Here is a 13,737-nt window from a genome sequence, read left to right on the forward strand (position 1 = left end):
CAGTCAAAGATGTTTAGTATCCTGAGGGACTTCTCCATTCCCTTGCCCATCTCTCACGAGTCCTTTTCTCCTCCTCCTCCATCCGACTCTCCGCAGCACCTGGGGCCCCACACTCCAGCGCCTCAGGTAGCAGTTATGCTCAGTCAGGTGGCAGACAGTGATGTGAATGTGTGACCTGGGCTGGAGGGGCTCTGAGAAGTCAGAAGACATGGCTGCGCTGCTACTGCCAGGTCACCTTACTTCTTCAGAGAAGATCGAAATCTGGATTTTTATGTGAAATCGGCCTGAGTTTTAAATGTTGGCAAGTCATTCCAAAAAATTTGTAAAGCTTTTTGTATGGGAGTCTTCTTTTTTGGTTGTGCCCTGTGGCTTGTGGGATCTTAATTCTCTGACCAGGGATCGAACCTGTGGCCCCTGCAGTGGAAACCCAGAGTCTTAACCACTAGACCTCCAGGGAAGTCTCAGAAATTTTCAAAAATACAAAAGTAGATAGCAGAATGCACCCCTCTGTACCTGTCACCCAGCCTCAACATTATGCTCATGACTAAGTCTTGTGTTTCCTGGAGTCCTACCCATTTCTCCCACCTCCTCAGACAGTTTTGAAGCAAATCCCAAACTTCCTGTCATTTCATCCACAAGTATTTTGGTACATGCCTTCGTAACACTGGGACTCTTTATTTTAAACAATAAATATTACTTTGCCACAATATCATTACTATGCTTAAAAATTTACTAATTCCCAATGTCATCAAGTATCTAGTCATTTTGAAATTTTTCCAATTGCTTTATAATTTTTTCTAGTCAGAATCTAAATTAGATCTGTATGTTGCATGGTGATACGTTTCTTGGATCTCTCTTACTTAGGCATGGTTTCCCCATCATCTCTCCTCTTTTCCTTTGCAGTTTGCTTTTAAAGAAAGCAGGCCATTTATCTGGTAGAGTTTCCTGTAGCCTGGGCTTTGCTGATTACATCTCTATGGTGTCATCTAACGTGTTCTTCCGTCTTCTATGTAGCCTATAAATCGATAGTTATAACTAGAGCAGTAGTTCTCAACCCTGATGCAAATTGCAGTCACTAGGGGAGCTAATTAAAGTAACACTCAGGTCTGGACCCCACCCAGACCAACCAGATTGGAATTCCTGGGAGTGGGGTCCAGGCATCAGTGAGAGAGAGCTGAAACCACTGCTGTACTAGACACTGGCTCAGACTCAAAGTCTTGTCCGGAAAACTCCATAAAATTGGTGTATGGTTTGGGTCTTTCTTTCAAGAACCACATGAGATCTGGTTAGCCCTTTCTTTACACCGTCAGCAGCCACACATAAGCGGCACCTAAATGTTCTAATTCATTTGGGGTTTCACATTAGCAATAATAAATTTTGACTAGTTTGGAAGCTTGAAAACTCTGCCCACGTGCCATCAGTTTGCAGACTAGGGATTCGGCATTTGTGACCTCTGCGTTCACACACCTTCCAGAGGTTTGTGTTGGAAAAGCCCAGGTCCCAGCACAGTTGCCACGTTCCCAGGGTCTGGGCGCCTGGCCTCCCGGGGCCGGACAGAACAAGCTGTGGCCCAGCTGGGAGAATGACGCTGGTCCCAAGAATGAGTCTTCCTGCTTCCTGACGATGTCGGGCATTCCTGAAAAGTCTGTGTTCTGGTTTATATTTCAGGGGAAGGGTCTCTGACTGACTTCGGGTCCCTGACTGGTGAGCGTGCCAGCTTCTCTCAGGGCCTGGGTGGCTTTGGTGTGGCTCTCAGCCATCAGTGTCTCACATGTTGCCAGGGCCATTAATTGTTACTTAGACCATAAAAGCAAGAAGGCTCCCAAACAAATTTAAGATTTGGATGGGCGGTACATTCCTGGTTGTCTGTCTCACAGCACGCTGGCTGTCGTGTAATCGTGGCAGCACGTGGCAGCCTAAACTTTCAGTGGCCGTGTACACTGTCGTTTAGACCCCTGGGCAGCTGGTGACCCTGTTGGTGCTAGCAGGTCTTTGCAGTTGCCAGAGCCTTTTATGGACCCCGCAGGCCCCCATACCTTCACATGTGTGGTGTCAGATCAGGACCCACACATTGGGGGACTCCTGCTGAATCTGGATCTGCTGTGGGGTGACAGGTGACCTCAGTATCAATAAAAGTGAATTCCCTTCCTGTCTTGCAAAATTCAGAAGCAGTCTTTTGAAGTGAATCCAGAGGTAGTTCTGTCATTTTCATGGACGCTTTCTTCTGTTTTTCTAATGTGGCTCTGTCCCAGGGACAAGGATGCTCTCTGGCAGAAGTCAGATGCCCTGGAATTCCAGCAGAAGCTCAGTGCTGAGGAGAGGTGGCCCGGGGACACGGAGGCGAACCACTGCCTCGACTGCAAGCGGGAGTTCAGCTGGATGGTGCGGAGGCACCACTGCAGGTCAGCGAGCGGCTCGCGGGCAGGACGCAGAGCCAGAGCAGAGGGCTCCAAACGGGGAGTTAGGGCAGACGTTGGCATGGCGGCCACTTGTCTAGGAAGAGCATGTTGTCTTTTAGTTTTGAGGGAAACAGTTGAGGAGTTGGTGTTAGGCAGGGTCCCAGCAGGACACTTAAGGATCCCCGAAAGGGAAGAGAGTTGAATACAGGGCATGTGGGCAGAAGTGAAGGGACCCCCAGGGATGTGGGGCACCCAGAGACCCAAGTCTCGGCGCTCGCTTGGCCTGCGGGGATCAGAGGAGAAACAGACCACGGAGAGAGCAGGGGCTGAGGCTTCACCAGAGGAAAATAGAGCCAAGACCTCCCTGCCCGCAGGACCCGAAGACGGGCAGGCAGGAATGAATTTCTAGTTGGGACAGGGGCATGGAGAATCGTCTTTGGTTTTAGAGCGCAGCCCCCAGGTGTGGGATGCCCACCTGCATCATAGTGTCAGGGAAGGGGGCTCAGCCTGCCTGCTAGGACCCTAGGAAGTAAAACTTCCTCCCATCAGGTGTCACCCAGGCGACTGTCTTGGAGTCTTAGGAGATGGGCCTTGAGGCCATGGTCCAGAGTGGGGGCAGAGCTGGGTGTGATGAGCCGTGTGGCGCCCAGAGCCCAGCCCAGAGCCCAGTCTGGTGCCGAGCAGGGCGCTCGCGACCCCTGTGTGGCGTCCTTACAGCCCATGCCCGTGTCGTCCCCAGGATATGCGGCCGTGTCTTCTGTTACTACTGCTGCAACAACTACGCTGTGAGCAAGCACAGTGGCAAGAAGGAGCGCTGCTGCCGGGCCTGCTTCCGGAAGCTGAATGAGAGCCCCGGGTCCCCTGACAGCAGCAGCTCGGGCACCAGCCAGGGGGAGCCCAGCCCCGCGCGATCGCCTGCCCAGGCCACACTCCAGGCCACCGGAGGCCAAGGTCAGCTCCCCCACTGCCTCCATTCTCCTGGAGCCACCCTCCCCAGCTCCCCACTGTGGCTGCTTAGCTGGGCCACGCCTAGTTCAGTACTTCCAAAATGAGGCACTGAAAAGGTAGTACCACCAGTCTGAGACTTTCTTTTTGATGTAATTAGGATGGAAAGTGAATTGAAAAGGGAATAACTTTCTCCAGATATGATTCAGCATTATTATTTAACATGAGGTCTGTTTGCCTGTTAACTCATGTACCACCAGTGGAACACCACCCCACACTTTAGAAAATGCTGTCTCCCAGGCCCCAGCCCAAAACTTCTGTCCCAGGGTAACCGAAAGCCAGGCGTTGAATCTGGAAATGAGCGCATCCTTCCCTGTCTTTCCAGAAGCTGGTGTTCTCACGCAGTGACGGACGGAGAAGGACACATTGTCCTTCACCTCCTCTCACTCAGCTCAGTAAAAGAACGTGGCATTTGGTCCCTGCTGCTTCTGCTCCAAGCACAGCCTCGCAGACCCCAGCCCAGGCCGCCCGCTCAGGACTGGACTGTGGTGTGGAGCAGAGGCGGGCAGAGCTGCAGTGACTCGGGCGGCAGTGAGCGTCCTCTGTGCTCAGACATCACTGCCTCCTGCAGCCAGACCCCTGCATCACTCCTTGGCCTCAGTCTGGACCCAGGCCAGCCAGCCTTCAGAGACACTGTTAGCTCCTCTTTTGTTTAAATGGATCATCAAGGAGGTTGGCCGGCTCCATTACTTATACTGGATACAAACAGCTGCTCAGGGAGGGGGAAGTGCGCTTTGCCCAGCATTAGTGTGTTATGTAAAAGTTACTGAATTTTGAAAGCCCTTTATATATCCTAAGTATGATTTATTTATCATATATGTGTTTTACAAATGTTTTCTCCCAACCTGTATCCTGTCTTTTTAAATTTTCTTTTGATGAGCATAATTTGGATAAAGTCCAGTCTATCAATTTTTTTTCCCTTATGGGTCAATTTTTTCCTGTTCTTTTAATATCATATCTCTCTTTGTTTAACTCAAGAACTCAAAGGTCTTCTTTTGTTTTCTCCTAAAAGTTTTATAGTTTTAGATTCATGTTTAGGTCTATGGTTCATTTTGAGTTAATTTTTTTATATGATGCACGCTTTGCCCAAAGATTCATTTTTTGTATATGGTTGTCCAGTTATTCCAACACCATTGGTTGAAAGGTCTGTTCCCATAGAATTGCCTTTTCTCAAAAATCAGTTGCCTTTATGTATTATTTGGTATCTGGACTTTCTGTTCCACTCCATTTACCAACGTGCCTTTTCTTTCACCAATACCACACTGTTATGATTGCCATAATTTTGTAATAAGTCTTAAAATCAGGCAGAGTGAGTCCTCCAATTTCCTTCTTTATTAAAGCTTGGCTATTCTAGGTCCTATGCTTTTCCATATAAATTTTAGAATTAACTAGTCAGTTTCTACAAAAACATCCTGGTGACATTTTGGTTGGGATTGCATTGAGTCTCTACAGCAGTCTGGGGAAAATTGCCAAAGGAACAGAGTTGAGTCTTCCAGTCTACACGTGGCAGAGCACTCTGTTTAGGGCTCCTTTGGTTTCTCTCGACAGGCACCATTTTGGGTCCCTGTTGCTCATTTTCCCTTCCCTCCTCTTCCTTCCCCCGTCCCCCTGCCAGCCTAAAAAGGCAGGTTCAGGAATGTGGCTGGGCCTATTGAAAAAAGCCAGTCCCTGGTCCCCCTTTCCAGCCTGTGCCTCAAGCCGCCCTCCATCATGCAGACTTACAGACCAGAGGAAGAACGTCCCTCCTAAAGCCTGGCCCATCCAGGAGCCGTGAGGCAGGGCCCACTGGGAGCTTGCAGCCCAGGTGAACTCCTCTTCTCGCTGACCAGCCCGGGACTCTTTCCCATGCCTGGCTCATTCTGGGTGTTTGAGTGACAACACAGGGTGGCGTGGTGCCAGCGTGCTGATGTTGCCTGTTTTGCTTTCTGATATTCCCTGCCTCCTCCCCGCCTGTCTTTCTGCCTTACTTGCCTTTTCTTCTTTCACCTCAGGCCTGCCATCACAGCTTCCATCACATGCAGGAGAGTGCTTGTTGGCGGGATGGGGGGTGACTAGAACAACAGCATCCACACTGCATCCTTCCTACCTGGTGCCCTGCAGAGTTGGGCACGAGTCCCTCAAGCTGCAGGAGCTGGTGGGATGGGGTGGGGAGGCGGTTCTTTTCCACCCCGCTAGTGGACTCAGACGGAAATGCAGGTCACACAGAATCCTGCCCTCAAAGAGGCATGCATGAGGCATGTGTCTGCTAGAGCAAGGATTTCAGCAGCAGGGAAGTATGTTTATCTTTTTGTTAGGTTCTTTCCTGATAAGGTTTTGGTAAGTTTTTTTGTTCTAAGTAAGGGGCCTCAGAGAACAGGTTAAAGCTTAAAACCCTTCCACGCCCCTGCCTAAGGGACTTCAGAGAAAACACTTATTTTGTGCGTTCAATTTCACCTGTAGTCCCCTCATCTGCTTTTCTGAAACATCCCAACAGCCATTTGTTTCCACCCAGACAGAGTAGCTGTCAGCTGAGTGAGCACTTCAGGGCGGACCTGAAGCGGTTCGTCCCGTGTAGCTGCACTCCCTCCCCGTCCCGTGCATGACCATGCGTTTCTCTTCTCTCCCTGCTTGCATCTGTGCCCCAGGTGCAAACACAGACTGCCGGCCACCAGATGACGCTGTGTTTGACATCATCACAGATGAGGAGTTGTGCCAGATACAGGAGTCCGGCTCCTCCTTGCCTGAAACACCTACTGAGACTGATTCTCTTGACCCGAATGTGGCCGAACAGTGAGTAGACATCACCTCCATTTCCTGAGTTCTCATTAAGTACCTGGTATTGTGCCTTCTTTCTTTTTTAAAAAATACTTATTTGGGTGCACGGGGTCTTAGTTGCAGCACTCAGGATCTTCAGTCTTTGTTGCAGCATGCAGGATCTTTAGTTGTGGCATGCGAACTCTTAGTTGCGTGTGAGATCTAGTTCCCTGACCAGGGATTGAAGCCAGGCCCCCGGTAATGGAGCTTGAGTCTTAGCCACTGGACCACCAGGGAAGTCCCTGGCCTTGTGCTTTCCCATCAGAGAGTTAGGAAAGCTCAGAAGCAGGACCGCCTGTCTTTCATTAAGGGAAGGTGCCTGTGAACAGTGCTCAGGGCAGGTGGTCCTTGAACAGCACCAGGACTTGGGGCGTGGTCAGCGTTGAGCCTTGTCAGAGAGTTTCTGGGCATTTCTGTCAGCAGTCCTCCTGATTTCAGCAACTCCATGAAGCCTTTCTTGTCTTGGGCAACTGTGTTAATCCACTTAGGCCGCCATGACAGAATGCTATACACCAGATGACTTCAACAACAGAAATCTCATTTGTCAAGTTCTGGAAGTCCAAGTCCAAGGCGCCAGCAGGTTTACTTTTCCTGAGGCTGCCCCTTGGCTTGCAGACGGCTGCTCTCTTCCTGTCTCTTCATGTGGTCGGCCTCAGCCATGGGCGTGTGCACCCTTGTCTCTCTGAGTCCTAATCTTCTCTTCTTATAAGGACACCAGTCTGATTAGATTAGGGCTCAGCTTATTGGTGTCATTTTAACTAACTTCTTTAATGGTCTTGGGCTTCCCTGGTGGCTCAGATGGTAAAGACTCTGCCTGCAATGTGGGAGACCTAGGTTTGACCCCTGGGTTGGGAAGATCCCCTGGAGGAGGAAATGGCAACCCACTCCAGTATTCTTGCCTGGAGAATCCCATGAGGTTGCAGAGTCAGACACGACTGAGTTACTTTTCACTTTTAATGGTCTTATCTCCAAAAGCAGCCATGTTCTGAGGCTCTGGGGGTTAGGACATCAACATGGGGAGTGAAGTGCATGTGCTCGCGTGCAACAGAGATCCAGAAGGACTTCTGCTGGATGATTCAGAAGAGCAGCCCTTCCTGGGCTGCCACAGCTGTGCTCAGAGCAACACACTGCTCTTTAAAAACCACGTCACAGAACCACTCCTCAGGCCTGGTAATGGTGCCACAAGAAAGGAAGCTCAGATTAATTTCAGTTCTCTTAAGCGGTTTCTCTCAGAAGTTCCTCTGGCTTCAGCTAAGGTCTCTTCGAGCCCCAGAGTTTAAAAGCAATAAAAAATATAGACAAGCCTGTTACCCAGCACTCCGTGGAACTGAGGGACTTTCCCCCAACTAGCCTGGGCCCTGTGCCATCACCATGACCCAGACCCTCCAAACCTTCCCACTGCTGTGGATGGACAGCACCCACACAGGGCCATCCACCCTCCAGCTCCAGCCCTCCACTGGCCTCCCCAGTTTTTCTGGGCCAGCTGTTTTCCAGCAAAGCTTGCAAGGAGAGTTGTGCAAGGGCTAGTTTATAAATAAATGAAATAACTGCATCAAGTGCCACTGTATTAAAGTGTCAAGAGTTTAAGTCAGGGGACCCACAGCAAAGGTCAAGTTCCCCTCCCTGGCAGCCTCACTTGGTATTTCTCAGCCCCGGGGGTCCGGCTAAAATGCAGTTTCTTCTGCAAAGCACTGCCTGCTCAGAAGCTCGAGGGAGAATTGACAGGGTTCCTGTGTCCAGACATTCTTTGACCCACTTTCCATCCAGGTGGGGAGCTTTGTGATGGTTTTGCCCACTCATGTTGAGATCTCTATTCCTCTCTTCATGCCCAGAATTCAGAGGAAGGCTGGCACCAATCTGTCGGATTTATCGTCTGGGATTTCTGCTGCATGGGAGGAGATGCACTTAATCTTGGAAGGCTCTCAGCTCAGGAGATTTTAGGCTCCAGCATGTGTCCCCATACTCGGTTATTCTCATGCTAGAGGGTGACTGAACTCATGTCAAGGATATAGCCAACCCCATCACCCACCTAAGGTGCTCACTGTGACCATGGGCCTTTGGTTTTCCTTTTGAAAGCCCCACCTTGAAGCCTTGCCTGACTGCGCGAGCCTGCAGTGTTCCCCCTGACCCCCATGGGGACAGGTGTGACCCCTAGGGCATGTTCTTTTGGATTTGCACTAAGCCACCCTTTTCCTTTGTCACTTGGCAACTCTTCGCTGACTGTGCCTTGACTCCTGGCCAGGTGGGTCAGGGGTCAGGTGAGCCAGACCAGAACCTCAGGGCCTTGGAGATGGCTTCAGGCTCTCAGGTGTGTGAGAAAGTACCCCCTTAGCTCCCCTGTCGCTTCACCCCTCACCTTCCCCTTTCCTAGTAGGAACAAAAGCAGAAGGTCTTCTGACCACTGACAAATGTGTGTGTTTTGGTCGTGGGAAATCAGGAAGTGTTCCAGGGAAAGGAAACTGCCAGCATGCTGGCCTCAGCCTCCAAGGCAGATCCGGGGCTAATGGATGAATCGCAGTCCCGTGCCGAGTCTGTTTGGGCGAAGGGTAAGCCCTCCAAGTCAGTTCAGGGCCTGCCCCATCTCACACCTTGCTTGCACATTAACCAGAGACAGACACCCGTGTCTCCTGCGACTTTTTCTTAGGTTTAAAGCCACCAGGAGTCTGAGAAAGTGGCGTTGGGGAGAACGGTGGTACAGAGCCTGGGTTTGTGTACACATCCCTGCCAAAAGATTTAGAGAAAGAAATCAGCAAGTCGGAAGTAAGAAGTGGTCCAGGAGGGGTTAACGCTGAAAAACTCTAATCTGGAGAATGGAGGCCGCCTAGAGATCGTGTTGCTGAAAGCCCTTTGTTGGAGCTTTTTCCCTCAGGAGCTGCATCTGCCCTCACTTAATCCCGGTCCAGCCCTCCACAGAGTAGGGGTCATGGTCCTAGTTTCACACATCAAGGCACTGAAGTTCAGGAGGCCAGGTAACTCACTCCAGGTCAGAGGGTTGCAAGTGTCAGAACTAAGCTTTGTACCCAGAACCCCTCCCTCTCATCACAGGCACGAGATGCATTTTGCAGCGTACTGCCACCTTCTCCTGGCCCTGTTTCCCCATCTTCCCATCAAAAAGCTGTGCTCCTTCCTTACCCTTCATCCACTCCCCCCTCCACACATGTGTCCTCAGGACGAACACAGTTGTCTGCCCTGGCCCCCTGGCTGTGACAGGAAGAGGTCCCTCCCAGAACCCAGGCGCTCAGGAAGAGCTGGCAGGACGCCACTGATCCCTCCGCAGCCTCCCAGTGGCCCCGGCACGTGGCCCCGGGGCACAGGCCTCACCAGGTGGGAAGGTGGCATTCTCCAGACCCCACGGACATGCACACCCCTCCCCACAGTCCTCCAGGCGCACCTTCAGCCATCTGCCTGACAGAGGCCCAGCTGTTCTCAGGCCTGAAGCAGGCTGAGAAGGAAAGACAGCTCCTTTCGCCCACAGCAGGGCTGGCCTCGGGTCCTCGGCCTCCCCCAGGCCTACCTCCCCTTCTTGAGCGGAGCATGTCAGTGAAGAGCTTGAGCTGCAGAGTCAGACCCTCCTGGTCAGGTCCTGGGTTGCTGCCTCGAGGTTCACTGCAGCCCCCTGAACTCAGCTTCCTCCCTGGAACGTACAAGATGCGGCCAGCACCCACCTCCACAGTGTTAAGAGGGTCAGATGTGTATCGTGTGGGAAGCCTTCCATGGAGGAGCCCTGTTTTTGCAATCTTTTCCCTGAGCCGTGAGGTCAAGGGTCACGCTGTGGTGTCTACTGCATGGGCCCTGGTTCACTGCACCACGTAGCTCAGGTGTCTTCACCGAAGAACATCCTACCTGTTGCCCAGGATTACTGAGCTCAAACTCTAGAGACTGCGCCAACCCACAGAGTATCTTAGCCAGCACCTACTTTAGAATGGGTGCTCTGTGGTCAGTGCTTCGGGGAACTGTTGTGGGTTTATCACCAGCCAGGAGATCCAGTGCCTGGTATTTCAAACAAAACGAGAACAGAACATGGTGAACATGGTTTAGGTTAGAAAGCCGCCTTTTGTGGTTGTTCATTCGCTCGGTCATGTCTGACCTCATGGACTACAGCACGCCAAGCTTCCCTGTCCTTCACTCTCTCCCGGAGTTTGCTCAAACTCATATCCACTGAGTGGGTGATGTTATCCTACCATCTCATCCTCTGCTGCCCACTTCTCCTCCTGCCCTCAGTCTTACCCAGAATCAGGGTCTCTTCGCATCAGGGGGCCAAAGTATTGGAGCATCAGTCCTTCCAATAAATATTCAGGGTTGATTTCCTTTAGGATTGACTGGTTTGATCTCCTTGCTGTCCAGGGAGCTCTTAAGAGTCTACTCCAGCACCACAATTCAAAAGCATCAAATCTTTGGTTCTCTGCCTTCTTTATGGTCCAACTTTCACATCTGTACATGACTACCAGAAAAACCATAGCTTTGATTATATGGACCTTTGTTGGCAAAGTAATGTCTCTGCTTTTTAATACACTATCTAGGTTTGTCATAGCTTTTCTTCCAAGGAGCAAGCATCTTTTAACTTCATGGCTGCAGTCACCATCTGCAGTGTTTTTGGAGCCTCAAAAAATAAAGTCTGTCACTGTTTCCATTTTTTCCCCATCTTTGCCAGGAAGTGATGGAACTGGATGCCATGATCTTCGTTTTTTGAATGTGGAGTTTTAAGCCAGCTTTTTCACTCTTCTCTTTCACTTTTATCAAGAGGCTCTTTAGTTCCTCTTCACTTTTTTGCCATTAGAGTGGTGTCATCTGCATGTCTGAGGTTATTGATATTTCTCCTGGCAATCTCAATTCAAGCTTGTGCTTCATCCAGCCCGGCATTTCACATGATGTACTCTGCATAGAAGTTAAATAAGCAAGGTGACAACATACAGTCTTGATGTACTCCTTTCCCAGTTTGAACCAGTCAGTTTTCCATGTCTGGTTCTAACTGTTGCTTCTTGACCTCCATATCGTTTTCTCAGGAGGCAAGTAAGGTGGAATGGTATTCTCATCTCTTTAAGAATTTTCTACCATTTGTTTTTATCCAGAGAATCAGAGGCTTTAGTGTAGTCAATGAAGCAGAAGTAGATGTTTTTCTGGAACTCTCTTGCTTTTTTGATGATCCAGCAGATGTTGGCAATTTAATCTCTGGTTCCTTTGCCTTTCCTAAATCTAGCTTGTACATCTGGAAGTTCTTGGTTCACATACTGTTGAAGCCTGCCTAGCTTGAAAGATTTCGAGCATTACCTGGCTAGTATGTGAAATGAGCGCAGTTGTGTGGTAGTTTGAACATTCTTTGGCATTGACCTTTGGGATTGGAATGAAAACTGACCTTATCCAGAAAGCCTTGCTGCACTGGGGTTAACCTAGCATCTCCGCCTTCAGATGAGTACAGAGTTGTCAGGTTCCCTGGTCCATCTTAGCCAACATTTGAGGGAAGAAAAAGAGGCTTTTCACCAGAGTTTTAGCCCCAGCTCTGCTGCATGGGCTTTGTGATCTCTCTGAACTTGTTTCCTCATCTGGAAAACGGGGTAGTGCCAGACCTCCTAACAAAGGGCATTGGGTCCTGTGGGCCACGAAGGGGTGGTTGTGTGGAAGGGGTGCTGCCCCAAGAGGACAAGGAGGGCCAGCGCCCCCTCTGCTCCTGGGCCGGTGCTCTCTGCTCTGCCTCTGCCCCTCCAGGATAGGCAGCTTCTGTTTTTTCCCTCCCACAGCACCGTTTCCTCATTGCAGGATGCTCACTGGAATCCCGGGCTTCTGGCTCCAAGTAGCCCCCGGAATCAGGGTCAGCCTGTGTTCTCTGCATCTCAGATGGTGTGACCCCGTCCTGCCCCCGGGCTGCAAGTGCAGGGAACTCAGTGGCGGGGGAGACCCTGAGGCCTCACTTGCGGCAGGCTGGGCTCTTCCGGCAGCCACAGCCCACCTGACCTCCTCCCGCCAGTTGCATCCCAGGCCCCTTAGGTCAAGCAGTGGCTGTGAGGAGAGGCGCACGCTGCAGGGAGGGGAAGGGCGGCTCTGAGACAGGGAGCTGGGCTCCACAGGGCTATCGTGTGGACAAGTGACGTGCAGAGTGCAAACCCTCAGGAAGCGGCGTGGGCTGTGCCAGGGCCTGCTGCCCGCAGTGTCTGCTGCCCGGAGTGGCGTGCGCCCAAGAGGGGGCTGGGGAAATGATCTCTGCTCCCAAGGGCAGCAGGTGAGGCCAGAGTGTGGGCCCAACCAGTGCCTGGGGAGGCAGAGAAGGGGGAAAGATGGAGCGGCCGTGCTTTTCCTCAGGACAGGCAGACAGGTGTTCCTCAGCTGTGGAAGGGCCAGTGCAGAACCTTTTTGCGGGGAGCCTGGACAGAGGGCCCATAACAGGCCTGTGGTGGCGCGTGGCCTGAGGGGACTGTTCTCGTTTGACTCAGCCAGGCCGGCACCCAGGAGGGGAGGAAACAGTGGTCCCAGCAGCCACCCCCAGCATGGCTCGGAGCACGTGGTTACCACCTCCCAGCGCTCCTGGACGGCGGGTGTATGGGTGGTGAAACAGGTTTGGGCGGGGGGGTCGCCTGCCTTGTCCTGGGGTGCACAGACATGAGGCTCTCCTCCAAGCAGGATCTGAGTCACCCCAGAGCCCTGGCTTTCCCCTCACACCACACTGCCTTCCTCTGTGGGGTCAGAGGCCCTAAACTGGGCCAGACACCTCACCCATTCCTTCCCAGTTAGGGCCTCTGCCTCTTGTTCTGGGGCATTATTGAGGCCAGGGGCTCGTGGCCTCTCTAGCATAAGTGCTAAACATTAAGGTGACCGCACAGAGGAGGGTGACCAACCTCCACCTCTCTGAAGCCAACATAAACAGGTTAAAGGTCAGCCTTGTCACAGTGAAAAGGTCAGATTTTGGTGTTTACGGAGCACTAGATGGTCTCTGTGTCCTGAGCAGAGCTCTCTGCTCTCCTGCTCTCTCTGTAAAGCTGCTCTCCCCAGGGGTGTGTTTAGCGTGTTTATGAAACAGTTGGTGGGGCCCTGTAGGCCCTGCAAGCCCAGCCTTTTCACAGCTGGGCCATGCCCTGCACCTCTGGAAGGCATGAAGCCAATCCTCCCACGCCTCACCATTTGGGGGGCCGTTCCTCCCACAAATGCAAAGAGTGCTAAGTGTTTGGTGGGCATCCTCTCCAGCCCTCTGCATGCCCGGCCTAAGAGGCAGTAGGTACTGTTACGGTACACGCTGCACCAAAGCGGAAGTGGCTAAGACATTACCAACTGGTCTTAACCCGGTGGCTCAGTGGTAACAAATTGAATCCACCTGTCAATGCAGGAGACACAGGTTCGATCCCTGGGTCAGGAAGATCTCCTGGAGGAAGGCATGGTAACCCCTCTCTAGTATTCTTGTGGGAAATTCCCATGGACAGAGGAGCCTGGCAGGCTGTAGTCCATGGGGTTGCAAGGAGTTGGACACCGCTGAAGTGACTGAGCCGCACGCAGCTGGTCTTACCAGCCCGTGACCCAGGTCTGCCCAAGCCTCAAAACCTCACTGTTCAGCCTG

The 13,737-nt window shown here is 51.7% G+C and overlaps 1 protein-coding gene across 3 annotated transcripts in view; it reads left to right on the forward strand.

Annotated features, from left to right (window-relative positions):
• FYCO1 (FYVE and coiled-coil domain autophagy adaptor 1) overlaps positions 1-13,737 on the forward strand; it is a 78,428-nt gene that overhangs the window by 33,536 nt on the left and 31,155 nt on the right. For all 3 annotated transcript variants that reach the window (XM_043885318.1, XM_043885319.1, XM_043885317.1), the window contains exons 12-14: positions 2,253-2,402; positions 3,139-3,350; positions 6,029-6,173. In XM_043885318.1, coding sequence (XP_043741253.1) covers positions 2,253-2,402; positions 3,139-3,350; positions 6,029-6,173 — 507 coding nt within the window. The remainder of the gene's footprint in view (positions 1-2,252; positions 2,403-3,138; positions 3,351-6,028; positions 6,174-13,737) is intronic.

The sequence above is a fragment of the Cervus elaphus genome, chromosome 24 (genome assembly GCF_910594005.1).
Source record: "Cervus elaphus chromosome 24, mCerEla1.1, whole genome shotgun sequence".
NCBI classification, from domain to species: Eukaryota; Metazoa; Chordata; class Mammalia; order Artiodactyla; family Cervidae; genus Cervus; species Cervus elaphus.